Source organism: Vicugna pacos, chromosome 8 (genome assembly GCF_048564905.1).
Source record: "Vicugna pacos chromosome 8, VicPac4, whole genome shotgun sequence".
Lineage (NCBI taxonomy): Eukaryota > Metazoa > Chordata > Mammalia > Artiodactyla > Camelidae > Vicugna > Vicugna pacos.
This window is the reverse complement of record NC_132994.1, coordinates 55,135,692-55,159,719: the sequence shown is the minus strand read 5'-3', so window position 1 is coordinate 55,159,719 and position 24,028 is coordinate 55,135,692. Positions and strand designations below refer to the sequence as shown.

The following is a 24,028-nucleotide window of genomic DNA, read 5'->3' as shown; positions in this document are numbered from 1 at the left end:
TTTATTAATATAAATAAAATGATCTTGCTAATATGTCCTCTCTTGTTTGTACAGCATCTTCGTAAGGTTTTTCTCTCTGAAATTTTGCTGAGTGCTAGTGTAATCATGCCTTCTTTCATGCAACAAACACTAAATGAGTGCCAAAGATTTCAGCCCTACAGAGCTTACATTCTAGAAGCGGGGTGGGATAAACATCAATATGCATATTGTAGAGTGTGAGGGAAGGTGATAAGTGTCATGAAAAAAAAAGCAGGGGAGATGGGTTGTAATATCAAAGTTTCCCTAAGGCCATGATAAGCAGAGACTTGAAGAGGTGAGGTCTTTAGCTACATTTGTATCTGAGCACAAGCCAGGAGTGTTCTAGGAAGAGCAGAGGCCAGTGTGGCTGGAGTAGAATAGGTGAGACGCAGAGTAACATGAGATGTGGTCAGAGAGGAAAGAGGGCAGATCTCGTGGTGAGAGGCTGTTGAATAAACCGCTATTCGATATTTAATCGCTGAAAAGGTAATTCAAGTCGTTTTTCCTCCAAAAATAAATAGTCCTTGGCTGAACCAATTCGATTTGGGCTGGGGAAGTTTGCACAAACCATTTCACCGGCGAAACTTCGGGATTCTCAAATACAAATGCAGGGACTGGAGAAGGCACCTAAGGGCTCCTTCTATCCTAAACTCTCAAGTTTCCATACACCTTGATGCAGAAGTCTAATGTACTGTAAGATAAAGACCGTGGCTGGGTTGTGGCCTAGGGCAAAACACTGCAAAAAGAAGAAGATGAAACCGGGCAGGTAATGCCAAGCCGAAAGAACATAACCTTTGGACACAAATTGCTTACAAACCTGCGAGCCAAGGTCGCGCGACCACAGATTGCGTGGCCCTGACGCCGAGCTTCCTTGGAGGCGGCCCCTCTCGGCCTTCCCATTGTAGTTTTGCCTCTCTTACCACACCCTACTCCTCAGGCCGCCTCCGCCTCCCGGCAAAAGTCCGAGTTCCCGCCAGCGAGCCCCACCTCCCTGCCCTGGCTCCGCAACCCGCTCTAACCCCGCCCCTCGCTCTGGCCCCGCCTTCCGCTCTGGTCCCGTCTCCCAGCCCTGGCTCCGTCACCCGGTCTGGCTCCGCCTCCCCGTCAAAGCCGGCCTCTCAGGCCTAGCCCCGCCTCCCCGTCTTGGTCTCCACTTCACTGTCCACACCTTACTTTCCCGTCCACGCTCCGCCTCCCGCCGGAGGGCTGGTCCGCGGTGGCGGATGTGACGCAAGGCCTAGGCCCCGGGGCCGCGTCGGGGGACCGCCGCAGTTCAGGGCCGCACCGGAGTCGGTACCGAGTATCATGGCTCTTCTCTTTTTCCTTGCCCTTATCCTGCTGGCCGGAAGCCTGGCTGAGATGAGCACCGCGGATCCAGAGCTGTCCTCGGGTACTGTCGCCCGCGGCAGGGCCGCGGCCGGGTGGGGACGGAGACGGGGGCAGGAGGGGAGCGAGGAGCCGCGCTGGCCTGACGCTCCTCCCGGGGGGCCGCGCCTGCGTTCGTCCTCAGCGCTTCGGGGCTTCGGATCCTAAGGGGCGACGCCAGGTCTCCGCGGTTTGGCACCTTCAGTTCCCTTCCTCTTGCCTTTTCCGTTGTTGCCAAAACAGCAAAACACGCCTAGCAGTTCTCTTAATTCAGTTTTAAATAGGTGGAGTTTTCTGGTCAACATGTGGACAGTGGCCGCAACTCAGGATTAAAATATTCGTAGGGTAGTCCCCGTAGCCTTAGACGTTCTTTCGCCAGCTGAGAATTGTTGAAAGTCAGTAACTGGCCGTCTTACGTGCTAGTCTGGAAGTGGTGCAATGCGTGCACTCACGAGCCCATGTGTCAGGCAGTAGGTCTCTTCACAGAGCTTAGTTCCTTGTTTATCTCCGCCTGTTTATTGAGATGTCCCAGGAAACAAATGCTGAGAATAACGTTTTTCTAAAGCTCGGTGTAATGGTGATTAGGGGCTCCAGGGAAATCAGTAAACCTTTTCTGCAAGAGGGATAAACTTCGATTATCAGAAAGCCCTGCAGTCTTGAGTGTCTCCTCAATGTACGCAGTTAGCAGCTGCCTGGAAGAGGTCAGGGAGACGAAGCCTCCACCCTTATCAAACTCTGGGTCTGCACCTCTATATTAGGACTTCCTCTTTGGCAGTTGCTAGCTGTGCTTCCCATTCATCTCAGCTCTCCTTTGGCTTGCTCCTTAACAGTCAAGCAAATAGTCATTCCTTGGAAGAGGCATTCTGCCAGGTGTTTGGAATACAAAAAAATGGGAGTTACTCCATTTCTGCCTTCAAGGATCATGATTGTAAAGCTAAGAGCTATTAGGCACTGTTGAAAGTTCTTATCACAGCTTGTTTCCCCAAAGCCCTATAAAGTAGGCGCTGTTGTGTTTCCACTTATGGATGAGAAATTGAGACACAGGGAGGTGTATCCAGATTGTATAGAGGTTGCTGCTACTCAGTGGGGAGCTTAGCAATTTGGTTCCAGAGTCCAAGTTCTTAACTGCATTCTGCCATTACCTAGGGCAAGTTAGTCACCCACAAGGGCACTTGCAGTCCATTGTGATAAGAGCTTGAAGTTACACGTAGATTACTGGAAAGCAAGAAATGGGTGCCTAGCTCTGAGCAGGGGAGTGAGGAAAGACTTCACAGAGAAGTTGACCCCAGAGTTGGAATGGGAGGTACAAAGAGACCTGCATGTGCAGAGAAAGGGCTATGAAACAGCATGTTGAATTAGCAGAATATTAAGCATTTTATTTAGAATATGTATGTGAGAATGTAAGGATAATTGTGTTACTTGGAGAGGTGGGAACCAATAAATGATGTGCCTTGTCATGTGTAACAGCAAACTGGCTAACTTAGGCACAAAGAGGAATTTATTGGCTCAGAGAAGCCAAAGCGAGAGTTGAACAGAAAGGTAAAGATGCCAGCAGGGCCTTAGGAAGCTGAACCAGAAATTCAAACTGCCAAGACCATCCATTTCTTATTGCTGACTCTGGCTGTTGACAGCCTTCCCTACTTGGCAGGAATCATGGATGTTGACAGCTTTTGCGTTTTGACATCTTGCAGCTTCCTCCACCTTAAAATCCCTGAAGAAGGCTCTGATTCACCCAGCTTGGGCCAGGCACCAGCTCGCAGGGAAGGGTATCGTTTTGCAGGGAGTGGCTGTCAGGGACTTCCCAGAAGAAATCATGCTTCTGAAAGAAGTACAGGTGCTGAGCCAACAAAGTAATATGCTCACTATCCGTGCTTCAGTCAGTGGGCAGCCATTGGATTATCTTGAGGTAAATGATTTTAGGCAGAATCTGACATGCCATTTAGAAAGACCATTACAAAATAATTCAGGAGTAGACTCAAAGGAGGGAGGCCAATTTGGAGGCTGCTGCTAAAGTCTGGGAGGAGCTGAGAAGAGGCAGTTTAAATGGAGAAGAAGAAATTAGAAGGCAGAGTCAGCAGGACTCAGTGACTGACTGGACGTGGGAAGAGAGGAAAAGGGGGACTGAGGTTCCTGGCTAGAGCCAAGCATTAAACCCAGTGCAAGACCCTTCCTGCTGAGCACAGAGCCCTCCCGAGCATCAGGGCCCTTGTGACTACACAGTTTGTAAGTCCTTAAAGCCAGCCCTGGGAGGAGAATTGCCTGCCTGCCCCCCCATAGAGAGATGTTCTGTGGCCTTCTGCATTCCAGCATTTGCAAACACAGGTGTCCGCTACCTTCTTCCAGTTTGTTCTTGCACTCTGGGTACCACCTGAAGAGAAGGCTGCTTTAGCAGAGATGCGGGGCTCTTAACTCCCCTTCTCCGCTTCTCAGCTATGGGTCTGTTTACTCTCTGACTTTCGGATAGTGCTCTGGGTGTGTTGAAATTTTCCTTTATTTTCTTTAGATTTTATATTTATTTCAGAGATTCAGAATACTTAAATCAGTGCATTCCAGTTATATTTATTGAATGGGATATTAATAATAGTTTTCTTTTTCACGTTATTCTGATTCATGATTCAGATTTTGGATTTTGAAAGAGCCTCATTTTGGTTCTATATAAAAGAAAACCTAAAGAATTGAAGAGAAAAATAACCCTTTAAAGAACTGTCTTATAAAATTTAGCAGCACACAGCAATAGTGCAGTTGTTTTGGGAACTAAATGAATAATTAATGGTTCTATTTTAATTGGATAAGGAATCAGAATGAGAACTGAACCAGAATTAAATGAGTTCCTGACAGGAAGGAATCAGTTTACCAGTAATTTTCTTATTAAGGGAGACTATTTTAAATTATCTCAATACATAATAATCAGAATACTGGATATTCATTTCAGTCCTGTCCATTCTAAATACATGATTTAACTTAATACATTGTTCAGATTTTGCTGTGGCATTCATGTAGTTGGGTTAGTGTAATAAATAAGGCAAAATTACTCAAAGCAGATACTTGTGAAGTCATCAGAAAACAGTCATCTCCAATTCCTATTTATATATGATGATTTTTTCCCCCGTTATTTCATTAAACTGTCACAAAAATGATGCTCAGGCAGCTTATGTTAATTAAAACCAACAAAACTATACACATCATCAAGTCTTTAAATAGTTTCTATAAGCCTTTTTTCTCTTTGGCAAAAATATGTATGTACATAACTATTACTTCCCTCATAGTTTGGTGCTTAACTGAGATAATACATAACAAAGTTGAGCTCATAGCTTGTCCTGTAGTAAATGTTTAATATATATTGGTGATTATCATTCAATAATGTGCATCATTATTTTCACAAATTTTTAAATATTGTTTTAGTTATGTATGGGAAATTGTGTTGGGTTTTTAAAAAACTCATCTAGATCAGTATAAGAAATTTGAACTAAGTTCAGCAGCTCACTCCTCCCACCTTTTTCCTGTTCTTCATAGACTGAAAAGACCTTTAGTTTTTCCAACTTTGAATTAATTAGTCCAAAAGGGAATTAATCTTGAGAAATGACTTTTTCTCAGGGACTTGGTCGGTCTGGTTAAATTAGAATTTATTGGCATACCAAGCAAACCCAACCAGATGAAACTGAATAAGCAGAAGCAATAATAAAACCCTGCATTTCAGGTCAGAAAAGTGGCTGAGGAGATGTGTACTGGATAAGCCCTAACTTGGTGGTGGGTTTGAATAAGAGATCTGGGGGATTTTAGTTAATTACAAGTTCAGCGTAAGCCACTGTTTGACATGCCCATCTCTTTAAAAAAAGAAGAGAAGGAAAAGTATTTCATTCACATTAGTTGCATTACTTCTGGGCTCTACGTTTTAAGAGAAAGTCAATGATAAAACCTGAAGACAGACAAGAAGAAGGGAAGATGGCAAGACTGTGACCCAGGTAAGGGTCTTGACCCAGCTAAGGAACTCTTACATGAACGGTGAGATAGACCTCAAATACTTTAAATGTCCTCACTTAAACTCTTAGTTCTGATACTCTTTTTCTGAAAGTACAAGAAAATAATAGAAGGAAGTAAAAGAAGGACTCTTTTTCCATTAGTTTCACAAAGTAATGGATATGATTCCTTTCAAAGCCCCCAAATATTGAAATGTTTCCTTTTTAAAACTTTTATGAACACTTGAAACATCATGTGCAAAAATTCTCAAAAGTCTTTATTCATCTTAAATCTAGAGGATACTGTTACTTGCTAAGAGAAAAAGTTGGAAAGCATTAAGAAAAAGTCACTATAAAACCACTCAGGAGATAAATTGTAATCATAATTATTCTGAAAAAAATGAAAACATCTTGGTTTGATGTTTTTCACTTTTTCTGCCTAAATTTCTCATGCCATTTCTCATTTTGCAGTATAAGCAGAAACTTTTGTGAAAACATCCATGGCTCCACACCTCTAACATGGGGACGGTGTTAGATCTTTTCTCTAAGAGTTGTTCATTCAGAAAAGGGTCTAGATGCTTAAATTTGGAGCATTTGTTTTTGAGTTTTAGTGTCAGATGACTTAGAATCCCCCCAGACAATTTTAGTACTGGCCCCTGTATCCTTACTTCTCTGTGCTTCTCGGTTTGTCCTTCATAGAGAGGTTGGTAAGCAGATTGTCGAATGGTGCCCACAGAGTAGAAGCTCTGTTCTGCCATCAGTGTGCACATCCTTGATTCAGTCTTCATGTCTATTGTGTAAAAATTGGTGAAGGACTACTGTGGCTGTCCCTCTTTTCATAGAGGCACAGACGCCTTCTGTGGTTATGGGATGGAGCGCAGGTGGCAGCCCGTGCTCCTGTCACCTTCCATTCAGAGGAAATCTCTCATCCTACTACCTTCCCCAGTAACGATGGCAGAGCTGTCCTGGCCACTGGGTTGGGGCCTCGGTGACGCCTCCATTGCCCCATCTAGTGGCACTACTTGACCACTTGCTGATCTGCATCTAACCCTTGCTCTTTTTTCTTATTTATCATGCGGAAACAGTTGGTTATAAACAGAACTCTCCCTTTTTTTCTGCATTGTAATTAGAGTGTTATGAAAAGTGATTCTTCTCTCCTTTGGTTTTATTTAATCATCAGCTGCTAGTTCTAGAGGAGTTCTTGGAAGTAGATCTGAAAAGAGCTAATATTTACTCTGGGTAGTATGCAGATACAACACTCCAAATAACTGACTGCACTTCCAACTCCACTTCCAAAAACAGCATGTGTTACCAAAAACTATTTGGGCATTTTTAAGAGATTAGAAAATCTGTAAAATTATTCTACTTCATGAAATATTCTCTTAGGATCTTAAGCTCTATAGATAATACTCTCTTACTACTTCTACATCTATTTTTATTGACATAAGGTAAATTTATTATGAAGAGAAGTTTTCTTTAAGCCTCAACTATTTTCATCTGAATATATAACAAGAAAAAGGATTAAAAGGAACCCTATTAAGAAGCCTCAATCTCCTCTGCTGTGTATGGCCCTGGGAACTCTACCACAAACAAAAGAGAAGTTTGAGGGCTAAATCTGGCAAGACCAGTGCTTCCTGGCTCATCTGCAAGGAAACTGCTTAGAGAATCAAAGATGATAGGTGCCAACAGCCATGAGCAGTATTCCAGAAAGATCAGGTAGAGAAATGGTAGATGTCTGATCACTGACTGCAGAAAGGACGTTTTGTATGTAGTGAGTATTTGAATCCGAGACATCTTCCAGCTTCATAATCTCAACCTTTAGGCACAAATTGTTCTACTGCTTTCGTAAATAATATGGAAGTTAGACATTTTGGCAGGAACCAAAGCTGTTCGTTGAGCAGGAAGCCATAAAATATATTGGCTTATCAAAAAACATTCTATTTCATTTGATTTCTCTATTTTATTTCTTTTATTGAAGTATAGTTGATTTACAATATTATATTAGTTTCAGGTGTATAACATAATGATTCAGTATTTTTACAGATTATACTCCATTTAATGTTATAAAATATTGTCTATATTCCCTGGGCTGTACAATATATCCTTGTAGCTTATTTATTTTATACATAATAGTTTGTGTATCTTAATCCCCTACACCTGTCTTGCCCCTGGTAACCACTGGTTTGTTATGTATCTGTGAGTCTGTTCCTGTTTTGTTATAGTCATCCATTTGTTGTTAGATTCCACAAATAAGTGATAGCATACAATATTTGTCTTTCTGTTTGGCTTATTTTGTGAAGCATAATACCCTCCAGGTCCATCTATGTTGTTGCAAATGGCAAAATTTCATTCTTTTTTATGACTGAGTAGTATTCTGTTGTGTATATATACCACATCTTTATCCATTCATCTGTTGATGGACACTTCGGCTGCTTGTAAATAATGTAAATATCTTGGCTGTTGTAAATAATGCTGCTGTGAACACTGATGTGTATGTATCTTTTTGAATGAATGTTTTTGGTTTCTTCAGCTATATACCCAGGATTGGAATTGCTGGATCACATGGTACTTCTATTTTTAGTTTTTTTGAAGAACCTCCATCCTGTTTTCCATAGTGGCTGCACCAGTTTACATTCCCACCAAGTGCACGAAGGTTACCTTTTCTCCACATCCTCGCCAGCATTTATTATTTATAGACTTTGATGATAGCCATTCTGATGGGTGTGAGGTGATATTTCATTGCATTCTGTTTTTAAATTAGTTTTTCCTCCTCAGTAAAAGAAAAGAAAAAAAAAGATTCTTAAAATTATGAATGTATAAAGCAGGATTTCTGAGTATTTGGCACTGTTGGTGTTTTGAACTGCTGAGACGTGGAAGCTGTCCTGTGCTTTACCGGCTATTTAGCAGCATCCGTAGCCTCTGTCCTCTAGATGCCAGTAGCTTCCCCATCACTACCACTGAGTTATGAGAACTGAAAATGTCTCTAGACAGTGCCAGATTTCCCCTGGGGGACAAAATCACCTCTTGTGGAAAACCACTGATAGAAAGGAGAAAATAATCAGAAAAAAGGAGGGGGGGTGGCAGTAGAATCTAATTGTCCATGAGTCCAGATCTTTTACCTAAATAACTCTCGATCCATATTCTGCCTGGGAAAGATAATGCAGGTGATAAGTAATTGTAAATTAAGACAATGTACCAGCTTGGGTTCAAATATTGGAATTTTGGGTTTGGGAAAAAATATTGGTGTTTTCTTTAACAGTAAGCAAATATCCTGTGTATGTGAAATTAACATCTCACTTGACAGATGAGAAAATCTGAAATAACTCTTTAGTAGTATAGCAAGGAAAGAACCCAGATTTCTCAATGTCCAGCCCAGGGAATATCTTATTAGAACTGCCCACTAGATATAAACCTCAGTGATCATCAGTATCATCTGTGCTTTTAAAAAGTATAGACTTCTGGCTCCCTTCGAATTTTTTAGAGTAAGTTAGTTTGGAAGCCACTGTACCTGACCACATTGCTATTCATTTATTTATTTCAGTTGTATAAGCAAATGATGTCTAATGGTGTTTTCCAGATAGGTAGGATAGAATAATCTTTAATTTTGGGTCATATTGCTCATTATATACCTTCATGTTCATTCATAAAGAAGGGAAGGAAAGAAGGGAAAGAAGGAAGGAGAGAGAGGAAAGGAGGAAGGGAGGAGATGTGTGTGCGGTCACTTTTCTAAGGGATGGTGGACAACACATTTACACTGAGCAGGGGGAAAAATGGCTGCTTTCAGTAACGAGATTATGGTTTTGGTAGTGTGTGATTATAAGATGTTAAAGTGACTTCTGCTTATTCTCTCCTGTGACACTTTCACATCTCATCAACAAACATTTTCTAAAATGGTTTGAAAGAGCAAAGGCAGGAATAAATACAGGGTATGTTTTGAAAAAAAAAAAAAACAAAAAACCCTAGAGAACAAAATGTTGATGAAACTGGAGTGGTTGATGGCCGCATCAGGCAATCACTAGACATCTATTCCTTTCCTGGAGAAAAGGCAGTGAAGGTGTGTGATGGTACTCGGTGAGGGGTGGGAGCCTGGGTAGTATTACACAGTGAGAGTGGCCATCCCTAGTGTAACCAGTTCTTCTCTAGACATTGCATACAATCTGTGGTTTCAAATATAGAAAATTCTAGTGACTAAATAATTGAGGATTGTTATCGCAACAGGCAGTACAATTATTTATAAAAATTCCTAGAACACTCTAGGAATTTATTGTTCATACTGTATTTGTGTTTCCCTTAGGTATAATGTTGTTTCAGTAATTCAAAATAAATTAGAATAATTCTATACAGTTTTCCATAAAATTAATTTTTAGAAATACCTTAATTTAAATAAATGTATTTATTCTAATGACTCCTTTCCTTCAAATACATATTTGGCTAACGTGGCGTCTTATGTTAAGGTTTTCTAATGTTAATGCTAGTTTCTTACTATCATCCGTCCCACTTTTTGAATCTGTTACAGTGCCAGTTCCAGCCAATCTGACCTTTGAGGCCTATAACTTGAATGCTGTTCTACTCTGGGATTACCCGATCATGCCATGGACCCCTGTGTTTACTGTACAGGTGAAGGCCTATGAGTGAGTGTCAGTCTTTTATCTTTTTCTTTCTGTTTTTGTCTAGGTCCTTGCACATTTCATAACTGCCTCCTTCTGTCACTGTTCATTCCCCCATAGCAGAACCTCCTGAGCTGCTTTTAGACTTCCAGAACTAATAAGGATGCAAATTAGTTCTTTTCAGAATACTTCCTGCCTCTTAGTTCTTCTTCCTGTCAAAATTGAAGTAGAGAAGTAGCACCAACTTCTGACATTTTAATATATGACAAATAAAGCTCACAGTTTTGTATTAAAAATAGTGACGTCATCTTACTTCCTGTAGTGTATGTATTGTGGAGTAGAAAGAAAAATGACAAACTTTGTTGACAATGTTAGGACTCATTGTAATGTGCTGGATTCTGTAATTAAGTAATGACTATGCATGGAGTCTAGATTTGTTTAAAGAGGAGATTTTTAAAAATTACATGTGGAATGTGGTTTGTACAGGTCTTATTTTGAATTGAGCCTCTTTATTATTGTAAGAGAATTTCTAGACCTTCTTTGCAGAGTAAAGGCTTCCTACTTTGCCTAGCTTCTCGATCCTATTCTTACTCTGCTGTGAATGAAAAGCAAGATGCAGACAGTGATGGTTCAAGTTTATGTATTAACAATAAAAGTTACCTTTGTGTTTCTTCGGCCTTCATTTTAGGGACCCAGTATGGATTGATGCCTGCAATACCTCTCTTCATTCTTGTGATATCTTTTCCTTAATTAATGATCCATCAGGTTCTCTCTGGGCTAGAGTTAAAGCTAGGCTTGGACAAAAAGAATCAGCTTATGCAGAGTCAAAAGAGTTTATTTTATGCAGACACGGTGAGTAGAACATACACATGTCTAAATTTTACATTTGAAAAGTGCTTTACCCATGTCTTCTGTATATATTCGCTTTTATTAGCAGTTGCTAAAATGATCACAGTGCCCCAGAAACATTTGGAGGAATGTAGGGAGTTCGTGTCTTCCTCTTCTGTCAAGTCCCACAAAATAGGGTCCCCTCACTCTGCCCCTTGTACACCGCTGCATTTCCACTGTCTGGACATGGCACCACCTCCCCGCTGTCTTCTGTCAGTCCCTCCCAATTACATTCGCTAAGGACTTCGAGAGCTGTTTGCAGTCTTCCCCTGTACCGTAAGTCCTCAAGGCCTGTGGGGATTTGAATACCGATTTAATACATTAAAAATAATAAGAGTCCCATAATCTCTTCAGCCGCAGTGATTTCCAGCTCTTCACACTTCAGGCATCCACGGTGCTGTTCCCGTGGTGTACCTGGTCTTTGTTGTCACCTCGAGCTCTGGCCTCTTCAGTGCCAAGTCCTCCCCTCCGGCTAACCTCAGCCTTGTAGCGCTCACACCCTCGCTCCTGGCTGAAAGAAGCCGTTGGTCACTGGACTCCTCCCTGGTCTGCTGGCCCCTTCGTGCCTGGCCTGCCAGCTTCACCTTCATCCCTGTTCTGCTTCTGTGCTTTGTTACTTCAACCACTGCCTTGGTTCCACTCCTTCTTTTAGGGTTGTGTCTACTTTTCTCTTCTACAGGCCCCTCCTCTGCCTGCCCTTGAGGTACTTTTATTCTGTGTGGTCCACGCCTTTGTCACCTGATAATTATACCATCTATATATGTCAGCTTTTCCCCACACAAATGTATCAAGGGTATACTATGTGCCAGGAAGTATGCTAAGCCCTGTGGATACATTGGTGAGTGAAAACAGACCTGCCTGGCACACAGGTGTGTGATCAGTATGTGAAGAATAGATACTCTACCGTGGTTCACCTACAAAGTTCCAGACATCAAACACACATAATAAATAGTTGTTGAATCAGTGAATGTCGAGTTCTGATTTTCAAAGTAGAAGTTGAATGTATCTAGCAAGCTTTTATAGAGCCTTCATGCCAGACACCCATAGGCATTGGAAGTATAAACAGTTTTGATGAGGATTCAAAGATAACTACAATGCCTTTTCTGAAATGTGTTATAGAAAACAGATCTTCCATTTAATGTTTTTTAATCTAAAGAATCAAAGATAAAGGAAAAATAATAGAGCTTCTATTATGTCAAGGCTTTTTACCAAGATTCATGACCAACTATTTTTCTTTAGGACAGGAAATGAATTTAAACTGTTAAAGAGGAGCTTAGATGAGATAAGAATACTTGTTGCCTGAGATTTATTAAAATTTCTTTATTAAGGACAGTTAGAATATCTTCTAGATATTTGTGGAATGGTTTAAACATAGTCCTGCTTTACAACAACAACAACAAAAAGAGTAGGTTGATTGATTGATTTTGATAATGTTATGTAATACGCTGTGACATTCCAGGGCTGGTACAAATTCTGTTTCTTTTTTGTCCCTTCCCCAGGGAAAATTGGACCACCTAAACTGGATATCAGAAAGAAGGAAGACCAAATCATTGTTGATATATTTCACCCTTTCATTACTGAAAATGGAAATGAACCAGAACTCGTGTATGATGATGAAAATTCTTGTTACACATTCATATACAATGTGTTTGTGAGGATAAATGGAAGTGAAGTATGTGTTTCTGTTTCATCTTTTTCAAGCTGGAAATTTTTCTATTGCTAGCATAAGTTGTTTCCACATGTGGTGTGATGAAAATAGACTGTTTATGAACATTCAGGCAAGATTCACGGATCATAAGTTTTAGTTAGAAAGATGAAATATATATGAATGCTGTTGAAGGGAATTGGAAGTGGAGTTAATTTTTAACACTGGTCATTTGAGTATATTTTAAGTTTTTTCTTTGCCTCTTTTAGCAGCATGGTCCTAACCTATGATATCAACCTGTGTCTTTCCATTTCTCTAGTAGTTAAGATGAGAAAATTTTAATCATTTTTTCCTCATTGGTAGTAAGGTAATGATGTAAAGTAATATGAAGCTCTAATTGGAATCATTGTTCTTGAAAGAAAAAACTAGCACTACTGCTATGAGGATGTGATTTCGTTCTGGCACTGGTGTGCGGACCACACTTTGATTAGAGTTTTCCTGTTCCATCCAGTCTCCACAGCACTGCCGTTCCTTTATTTAACGGTATTTGTCAGGCACGTGCCCCGTGCCTTCTGGCACCAGGAAATGGCAGTGAACAGTACAGACAAAACTCCAGTTAAGTACTGTGGAATAGAAAACAGAGGTCTGAGCATTTACTGGGGGCCACTTCTCTGAAGGCATTGGAAGGATGTGACTTCCATTCCGAGTGAGACGCTGTGCCTCTGGAAAGATTTAGGCAGAAGAATGGCATCTGATTTAGGTTTTAAAACATCACTTTGGTTGCTAACGGAGTTGTCGTTCTAAAGTATGACTCTAACCATATTACTTCACTGCTTAAAACCCTTTAACAAATCTACATTAGCTACAAAGTAACATCTAAATTCTCTTCCACAGCCTTCATGATTTGGTCTCATGTCATTTCCAGCCCTCTGTCTCCCAAGCCCTCCAACTTGATTCTCGTTCGTGCTTTGGGCAATTGTTTGTTGTTCCTAGCTCCCTGCAGGTACCATGCTCTTTCAGAGAATGCCCTTCTCCACCTTTCCTACTTTGGAAAATTTCTATTCACTCTTCAGTATTCAGCTGGCATATCATCTCCCCTTGGGATTCTTTCCTGACACAGTAGACTATTTCCTCTTCTGTGGTCTGGTTATTCCTAGATCCATACAGTGCAGGACTCCTTACTCTCTTACATTTCTTTCTTGTCTCTTTACCACACTCTATCATAAGTTATTTGAGGTCAGGGACCACTGCCCTACCTTTGTGTCCTCAGGCCCTAGCATCAGTGATCCATGATAAACTCCCAGAGGTGGCTTCACTCCCTTCTGTGCCTCACTGCCGACAAAGCCCAGGGCCTTTGCATGATACCTGTATGCTGGTATCTCTCACCAGCTAAGTTTCTAGCACTGTAGGAAGAGGACTAATGAACATTTGTTGGTTTGGCAACTAATAATGAATATTCCTGCTATTTGAGTTTCTAAATTTATAATCTCTGTTTCAGTTTTTAAATTTATAATCCCTATAGAGAACATTTTAATGGATATATAGCATCATGCCATGTTGAAGTAACAAACTGGCTTATTGTTTGATATCAACACTATTTTCAGACATGTTCAACATTCATCATACATATGTTTTCTTCAGATGTTTGACCAGAATATGATGGTTTGTTTGTTTATTTGTTTATTTATTGCAGATTAGAAGGAGCCATGCATTTTCATTGTTTTTTTTTTTCCATACAGGCCACAGATAAAACATACATGAAGAAGATAGATGACTGTAATGAGACTCCATGCTTCTTAAGTATTCAGGTGTCCTCACTGAATTCTGAGTACTGTGTTTCAGCAGAAGGAGTTTCAGATTTGTGGGCTGTTAAAACTGAGAAGTCCAAAGAACTCTGTATTACCATTTTTGATGAGAAGAGCACACAAAGTAAGTTCTTGCCATTTTCCCCTGAGTACAGGGTAATGTGCAAAGAGGCAGTTTGCCACTTCAATAAATCTTCTCTCTTTTAAAAAATACTCAGTAGTTCCATTCCCCAGAGTTCAAAATTTAAAATAAGGTCATTTCTCAGGGATTAAAAGATACAAAACAACCAATTTAGAAAGTCATGTGATAACCTTTTGGCCCAGGAAAGAAAACAAATATAACAGACACATAAAACTATGTGCATAAATGTCTGCATTTCAGGATTATGCATAATAATTTAAGTCAGTTTACTTCAGTATAGCAAAATGCTATATAGCCGTTAAAATGTTCTTTATGGGTTCGGTAAGTTTAAAAACTAAAAAGCAGGAATGTTCATTGACTAAATTGTGTAACATGCGAAGCACTGGAAATTAACATCCAAAAATAAATATAGATTGGTTTAATTTTTTTAATTTATATATATATATGTATTTATTGAAGTATAGTCAGTTTACAGTGTGTGTCAATTTCTGATGTACAGCACAATGCTTCAGTGATACATATACATGCATATATTCTCATATTCTTTTTCCCCTTGAGTTACTACAAGATAATTGAATATAGTTCCTCATTCTATACAGTATAAACTTGTTTATCTATTTTATATCTATTAATTAGTATCTGCAAATCTGAAACTCCCAATTTATCGCTTCTTACCCCCTTCCCTCGCTGGTAACTATAAGTTTGTTTTCTATGTCTGTGAGTCTATTTCTGTTTTATAAATAAGTTAATTTGTCTTTTTTTTTTAGATCCACATATGAGTGCTATCGTGGTATTTTTCTTTCTCTTTCTGACTTACTTCACTTAGAAAGACATTCTCCAGGTCCATCCATGTTGCTGCAAATTGCATTATTTTTAAATTATTTTTTATGGCTGAGTAGTATTCCATTGTATAAATAGACCACAGCTGCTTTATCCAGTCATCTGTTGATGGACATTTAGGTTGTTTCCATGTCTTGGCTATTGTAAAGAAAAAATAAATAATTGGTTTACATGATGGATTATGGGTCATTTTTATATCACATGTTAAAATAACTTTTTTATTTTATTATCTTTTCTTTGTGTGAGGGGGATACATATAATAGAACTTCAGAACTGGCATTCTTAACTGGCAGGTACCTTAACAAAAATTTGGGCTCTTTGATGTTACAAAATTTAAGTGTTCATTATAGATAATTTATAAAACATAAAAAGCCAGAATGAAACAAAATTATCTGTAGTTCTACTATCCAAGCGAATACTCAGTTACTCACAGTTGGGTTTTTTCCATCCTATTTTTTTTCCTTTTCTACAACATAATCATGATCATACTGTATAGTATATGTAATTTTATATACTGCTTTAAGCATATACTATAAATATTTTCCATGTTATTTTACATATTTTATTAATATTTTTAATGTGTTTAGAATGTTTTATCATGTAGATTGTGTTTATTCAGTGTTCCTTAATTTTTGGACTTTTGGATTATTTATAGATTTTCTCCATGATAAATCATGCTTTGGTGACTGTCTTTGGGGGCATATGTATATTTTTTGTTATTGTTTGGATGTTTTTAGAATATATTTCCTAGGGTTAAAAATGTACAAAAATTTATATAATACAAATATCTTTTTGAAGAATGGAAATCTAGGCTGAAGAATCAGACCAAACACCTAAATTTAAGACTAAAAATTTTTAGGCCATGATATAAGGGTTTCACATATGTGACTTAAAATGATGCAGTGTAATGAACTTAGTGCCAGTTTACATTTTGCTGTTTTGAAAAGAAGAATCCTAATTAATGCACAAAATTTGAAATGATACAAATGCCCCAGATTTATTAAAAAAAAAAAAATCCTGAAGTATAAGGTGGGCTTATATTGTGGCCACATGATGGCACCACCGTGGCTCATGAGCAGCATTTCCTGTCTGCTCAGTGCTTCTAAGTGAGGTGCTTGTATTGCTTATGCGGTTATTTTATCTTTTACTATTGTAATAATTTAATTTTTTTCACCTTCTGTAACAGGTGTGATACTGGCATTCATTTTAGTTACCTTACAGAGTTACTATTTCAAGGAAGTAACTTTGGAATAGAAATTAAAGGTGATGAAATACCATGAAAGAGGGCAAACACGACCACAATACTTAAAGTTCTGTTAACTTGGAAGAGAGGACTCTGAAAAAAAATACTGACAATTATGCTGTGAAAATAAAAAGCAGCATCAGAGAAAAATAAACAATTGTGATTATAGATAATTTGTGCTCTGAAACAAATCTTCCCTGTTTTATATGATTCTTTCTATCTAGTTTGCATTCAAAGAGACTTCATTCCAATGCAACTTTCCTGTGTGTGTGTGTATGTATCTGTGTATATTTACTGTGCATCTGTGTATATTTATAGATTTTTGTAGTTTTTAAATAAATGCAAAATGTAACAATTCAGAAGAGTGAGACTAAATTATTTTAAGAGTTATAGACATTGCTAGAATTTATTTCTAAAGAGATATATTTTGAAATTTTTCTTTTGCCTTTTCAACTGAGAGAAAAGCTTAGCTCTGGAAACACCCTATATTTGGGGCTGTTAGGAAATTGTTATGAAAAAGCTGTTTTAGCCACACTGTATCCTGACAGTATAGTTGCAGAAAGTTTCAAATCTCAAAGCTGGGAAGAATCATACTGATATCTAGGAGAGGTAGAGCTAAGTTTAACTCATCTCTCCTGACTTCTGTGTCAGTGATCTTTAAATCTGACCATATTAATTACCTGAGGTGTAGATCTGTTAAAGAATAGCACGAAGACTTTATGACTGTTTGATGGATAGAGCAGTGTCCGTCGTAATTCTAATGTGTGACTTTTCTCTTTTCTCAGATCCTGTTTGGATTCCGATTGTTGCTGTTGTACTGCTCTTTCTGATACTTACCCCGGTAGTTGTGTTTTGTCTCATCAAGAAGGTGAATCCACTTAAGAAAGAAAACATCATGTTACCCAAATCCTTGGTAGTGTATTTAAGTATTTTTTCTTTAATTATATACAGTTGGCCCTCGAACAACATGGGTGTGAACTGTGAGGGTCCACTTAAACTTGAATTTTTTTTCAATGAATTTATTGAAAAATGCTTTGGCGGTTTGTGACAATTTGAAAAAACTCAAAGACAAACCACGTAGCCTAGAAATATTCCCAAAATTAGGGAAAAGTTAGGTATGTCATAAATGTGTAAAATATGTGTAGATATACATATAACATATGAAATACATATTAATCAACCATTTGTGTTATCAGTAAGGCTTCTGGCCAACAGTGGGTTCTTAGTAGTTAAGTTTTTGGAGAGTCAGAAATTATCCGTGGATTTTCGACTGCACAAAGGCTCAGTGCCCCTAACTCTCAGTATTGTTCAAGGGTCAACTGTACACTAAAATGTTAATTTGAATCTTTTCGATAGTTCTTAAAATTTGTTTTTTAAAGTAGAAGGATGTTCAGCAGCATGCCACCTATCACAAATCACTTAATCTACCACACATCCAAAACCACATGCTTTTTACTATGCACCAGATACTTTTTAACGCATGGGGCAAAAGCATAGGTAGACAAGTCTATTAAGGAGCTTAATGTCTAGTGGGAGAAAAAGAAAAGTATTCAGTGGGTGAACAGTGTGATAGGTTTAAAGCTAGAGGTTTTACATACATGCCAGTGAGGACTTCGTCGGCCTTTGAAGGGCAGGATTAGTCGTGGCTTTTCCAGAGGCAGTGATGTCTGAATAGTCTTGAGGGACAGACAGGCGTTTATCCAGGTACTGAGGGACAGTACGTGCTAAGGCCCAATGTCAAGAAAGCATCACTTCTGAAAATCTGCAAATAGAGAAACACTTCATTGTGGCTGGAGTGTAGAAGGAAAGACGGCCAACAGTGAGACCAAACTAGAAGTTTGACATTTTAATGCCTAACGTTTAAAAGCCTTTGTATGAGGAAAAGAGCATTTTAAGGTAATAGAATGAGAACTATTTAAGTCAAGTATGATAGGGGTAATACCTGTAACATGCAAAGGGCATGTTTAAGTTTGGTAGGAAACATGACCTTTAAGTAGAGGGGATAATAAGAACTGTCAACAGCTAATAGACAACTCGTGTGTGAATTACAGTGTTTACCCTAACTAGTAGTGAAGCACAAACCAGCCTCGCAACTATTTTACACTCACTAGAGAAGGAAAAACCTGAATATCCATTAGTACCTTAGTAATAGAACCGCTGTACACTGGGAAATGGTAATTACAGCCTTGTGGGAAGGTAAGCATGCAAGGGGTATACAGAGTAGTGGCACCATTAACACACACACCACACTCTTAGATTTAGTAATCCCACTCCTAAGAATTAATTCTTTAAAAAATTTCATAAAGGAAAAGATGTATAAAAATATTCACTCCAGCATGTTCCATAAATGGTTGAAGTTTGGAAATACCTTAACACTTAGATAAATTATTTAATCATCAGTATAAAATTATTAAGCCAATGAAAATTAGAATTATGAAGGCAGATGGTGCAAATACTACGTGAAATAAGGAGCTGTACTCCTGTTATAAATGTAACATGCATACACATGGAAGGTAGTACACAAAAAGTTGGTGAGATAGTGACTTTCTAAAAACGCTAAAAACTTGTTTTTCATCTTGATATAATATATTTTCATTTAAAAGAAGGAAAAAGCAACCATCAGATTCTATTACATTGTTATCCTAAATATGCCATTTAGTGTTCACCCATTACCCTTAGATCGTTTTTGTTTTTGTTTTTGTTTTTGTTTTTGGATAGACACTTAAGTTTAATAATTATTTTTAATCATTGATTTCTGTTTCCTTAGCTGTCTGTGGTAAAAAATGGCTCTTTAGAGACAAAACCTGAGCCAAAATATATATCACCCATCATCTACCAACCAATTGCCCTAGAAAACGAGCAGTTGTCTCCAGGGACAATTTCAAGCGTGCTTACTGAAGACAATCCAGGAAAAGCGGAACACGGAGATCTTTCTAGTGAAACGGAAGTGGTGACCACTGAAGAAAATATTTCTGACTTGTTCCCTAGTAGCCCTGTGACCTCAGTAGAGACAGAGAATTCTGTCCACTCAAGCAGTAACCAGTCTGAACCCTGCAGCATCACTTTAAATGCCTATCACTCCAGAAATGGTTCTGATGGTGGCCTTGTGATACTGAACAACTGCTGTGACTCCGAAAGTAATAAAACTGAAATAAAGACAGAAGGGCAAGAGCCCGTAACACTGAGAAACACTACCACCTCCTTTGGTTATGATAAACCACATGTGTTAGTGGATCTGCTTGTGGACGAAGGTGCTAAAGAGTCCTTGATTGGTTACAGACCTACAGCGGATTCCAAAGAGTTTTCATAAGATCAACCAAGATGCACCAGCTTGTACAACGTGCTTTTCCCACGTAATTTTCTCGCTTTGAAAATTGTGTCTTGTTGGTATCAACCAAGTGGAGTATCATGGTTTAGATAAATGTATAAAAAGAGGCTGTTTGAAACTGTCAGAGTTGGTCTGAAGACTGCAGAGACTCTGTAAAAAAACAAAAAACAAAAACAAACAAACAAGGTCACATAGGAACCTTTCCATCTAAATGTGTTAACCGTGCCAGTGAATGCTCTCTAATAACTCTGCTTCCTGTGATAGAAGATGATACCCCCAGGATCTTTTCTAACCACTTCTAGAGATTAAATGGATTTTTTTCTGTGCCTCATAGTGGTATTTGCTTTTGGTAGTTTATGTATATAGGCTTTCAGAAGTAACCTGAATGCTTTTGAAAATTGTACTTAAAATTTAATTGAAATGAACAGAATTAATAGAGTGTGTACATAGCATTTATATATTTTTTATGGAACATATTTAGAGATTTTTAAATAAAATAATTCTAAAATTCATTTTTGTGTTTATTCACTTAGGCAGTTAATTAATATTATTTATTCATTTGCATTAAAATATTAATATTTTATTCATTTGCTTGTTTCCATTCACTAATATTATAGAATCACTTTCTAATTATTCATATCTTTAAAACAGTCCTGAAAATAGACTAATTTTTTAAAATGGGCCCTTTTATATCTATATTTTAATATTTAGCAACCGGTGTACAAAACACACACAGGCTTTGTGTTCTAAGCTTTCTGGGGAATAAAGCAGATTTAGCTACAGAGCATGAAGTTTGAGGAGTCTCTAGTGTAAACATGGGGGTCAAAGCTACAGGAGTGGGTGAGGAAGAACTGAAAAGTATGAAATACGAAGAAAGAATCCCCAACAAGAGGCAAACCAAGAGTTTACACAAACGTTCTTGGGAGTTACTAAGAGGATAGGAATTAACTGAGCAAAAATAAAACAGTAAAGTGCAAACTACACAAGCAAATTAACAAACCATGGGAAAAATATTTTTCATTTAAAAGTGCAAATTAAAACGAGGAGCTAGTTTAATTAGTGGGAAAACAGTACTAGTATGCTCACTTACTGGGAATAGTGTCTTATGAATTTCTTTTTTTAACCTATAGGAATGCACATAACTTTCCATAAAAATATGTGTTCTTCACAGAGTCTAATCGCTATTGTGGGAAAATTATGAAAAGTAAATCCTGAAGACATGAAAAATGCACACATTAGACTGGGCAAAAGCAGAAATATGAAAATAATAGATACAGCCAAGGATAAGGTAATAGTTACTGCTCTTCATAAGGACTGTACTAGGCATTACTGCCAATGTGAATGGAGTACCTGTTTGTTTATGCTATCTAATTCTAACTGATAATCTTTTTCCTCTCTCCCAGTCTTACAGCATTAAAATAATGCTTTTACATGCATTTTGTTAATAATTAGTCAAGTTGAGTATATTTTATATCATTAGATGTTTTGTACTTCTTTTGCAACTTGACTAACATCCCTTGCCCATTTCTTTCTAGGCTGTTTGTCTTTTTTATTGTATTTTATTGTACTTGCTCTACATTTCCCCCTTCTATGCTGCTACATGCTACAGCTTGGACTCTTTTGGTCACTTTCTACTAGAGATACCAATCGGGAATGAGTGAACAAACAAAAAAAAAAACATACAATGAACTGTTTCCAAAATACCCCGTTTCATCTCATCTTTAAAACTGCCTGTCAGGAGGAATTGCTGTACCCATTTAAGATGAGGAAATCGTGACTAGTCAGATTAAATGATTTACCCTGGGGGCGATGGAATGGGGATTCCGCCTCCCATACTTCCTCCAGTAAATCCTCAGCTGTCTGCTGGTCTTTATTCACACATTTGGTGACAGAGAGACCTTTGAATAGAGAATGTTTTCTGGGACACTGAGAGACTAGAAAAGTAGAACTATTTTAGAAATAGTTACAAACTAAAGGAAAAAGGGGAGGGATTAAGCAGATAGAGGAAGGTAAGCCAAAAGACACCCAGCTCTTCTTTTTGTTGAGTACCAATTGCCACATTCTGTGAAAGTGTGCCAAGATCAGTGAACTGTTCATTTCCATCATTTACCCCCATTGTTTTCCCGCAGGGATAGAGCCAAACCAGATATGACTCACCCTCTATCCGTAGGGATCCTCTTTCCACACAGCAGGATTCCTGCTTGAATGTTTGGGAAACACCATGACAGCTATCAACTCATCAAGCCTGCAGGAGAGACTAAAGTTTATCAAGCTTTTGCTATAACAAGACGTTAGCCAGATTTCTCTTACTGACCCTCCAAGCCACCTGGTGAGGCAAGTATTATACATTTTTTTCCAAGGGAGGAAACTGGGGCATAGGAAAGGTACAAATTGTTCTTTAGGTAAACTAGAAATCAAAGAGGTGTATCTTAGGAATACAATATAGCAGAAACTCAGAATGCACATGAAACACTGAGGATGGCAGGGCTGGTACCTTGTGCAGCTGTGGAGTGGGGGCAGGGTACAGCTCAAAAGCTAAGGAATCCACCAAGAGCTGGGATATGGGAGCCAGGAATCCAGCATGACCTTAGGCAGGAACCTCTGCTGGTGTCTGGCTGAGGGAAAGACAAGGCTGGAAGAGGAGGCAGGCGCCCTCTGCAGGATGAAGTTGGAGAGCCTATTTTGGGGAACATGGGATGTTTAATGTGTTCAGAGACCACAAGAAATCAAATGAAGTTAGTCAGTGCTCTGGGTTTGTCTGGGCATTCTAGGGAGGGAGGATTTAAAAAAAAAAAAAGACATCCTATAAGTCTTTGAGTACCAGGATGGGGACCCCACTACAAATGGATGAAGTTCTGAGAAGTGTATTTTGAGGGAATCAAACTTAGGTTTCACCTAACTCCAAAGTCCAGGCTTTCCCCACTGTGGTCTGACATCTCTGGCTTCCTATAAAAAAGGAACACTAAACCTTCCACTTGTCTTTGAACATGTTATTCTTTAACTTTGACAACTCGCAGCTACCTCCGGAAATAGCCTTAGGTGGAGCTAGAAATACACTGTAATAAGATACTTACGGTGATTACTTATAGTGCTATAATAAAATAGTATGTAAAGTCATTAAAATGCAAAAGGCACTTCCCTTACTGTGAGGTTCATGAGGATTTCAAAATTTTATTTAGAAGCTCAGTGTGTATCTTGTTGATTGTCTGGCCATGTTTTCTCTTTGCTCATGAATAATAAATTAATACTAATCTTCTTCTCTGCCCTTCAACTCCCAGAAAGCAAAGCAATAAGACAGGGGATTTCCAAATTGCACATGGTTGCTAAAATCAGCATCTTTTTCTTCCCTGGGAATCATGAAAAAACAACAAAGAGAATTGAAATTTAAAAGCTTTTCCACTTGGAAAGTTTGTTTTTAGTTCTCTCTTTAAAAACCCTTGGATCAGAAAAAGTAATCTAAATTGCAGAAATGTTTAAGGAAAAAAATCACATTTAAGAGCCAAGGGGAGAACCTATGGGAGACATTTCAGAGTAAATTTCTCATGTACATACTTGTACTGATATAAAATAAATAATAAAACAAATGAAATAAATACCTGATGCAAGGAGTTTTTCTTAAAAAAAACAAATTAAATAGAAAAAAGACAGAAGAAATAAATTTAAACGATAAAAGGAGGTATGACTGAGATATGAAAATGTTTTAAAAAGTAGAACATGTAACTAATCACAAAATCTGTTTCCTCGAAAAAAATTTTAAAGATAAATAATAGATAACTTAACTAAAATAAGAAAACAAGGGACAAAATATCACTACACAAAATAGGAAATTATAAAAGAGATACCAGAGAAATGGGCAATTTGTTCATCATAAAGGAATAATTTGTTCAACCCTCTGCAAATAAACATAAAAGCATGAAGTGGACACTCTTCTAAAGAAAATATGATTTATAGAAACTGAATCTAGAAGAGATAGAAAAATCTAAGACTAATGATCATAGAAGAATTAGAATTATTAGGAAATGGCCAAAGAAACGCTATGCCTATGTACCTCCACGTGCTGCCCAGAAGAGCATCCAGATTATTTCTCAGGGAAATCTCTCTAACCTTCAAGGAGCAGGTAATTCCCAGGTCACACAGATTAATTTGTCCAACTGAAGGGTTGGCAACAGCGCCACATGATGTGGTAAAGGG

General features: G+C 38.3%; 1 protein-coding gene across 1 annotated transcript; it reads left to right on the top strand.

Annotated features, from left to right (window-relative positions):
• Window positions 1–720: 720 nt before the first annotated feature.
• Window positions 721–20,349, top strand: IFNGR1 (interferon gamma receptor 1). The gene is made up of 7 exons (XM_015235837.3): window positions 721–1,408; window positions 9,856–9,970; window positions 10,635–10,798; window positions 12,334–12,506; window positions 14,219–14,408; window positions 17,295–17,422; window positions 19,277–20,349. Exons 1-7 carry the CDS (start codon window positions 1,324–1,326, stop codon window positions 19,817–19,819), a joined length of 1,398 nt encoding a protein of 465 aa, XP_015091323.1. The 5' UTR covers window positions 721–1,323; the 3' UTR covers window positions 19,820–20,349.
• The last annotated feature ends 3,679 nt before the right edge of the window (window positions 20,350–24,028 follow it).

Bases quoted from the DNA above. Each gene is read 5' to 3' on its own strand.
- IFNGR1 (XM_015235837.3), top strand. From the start codon at position 1,324: ATGGCTCTTCTCTTTTTCCTTGCCCTTATCCTGCTGGCCGGAAGCCTG. The intron at 12,507-14,218 runs GTATGTGTTTCT...TTTTCCATACAG, and splicing joins TGAGGATAAATGGAAGTGAA to GCCACAGATAAAACATACAT. The intron at 17,423-19,276 runs GTAGTGTATTTA...CTGTTTCCTTAG, and splicing joins TCATGTTACCCAAATCCTTG to CTGTCTGTGGTAAAAAATGG.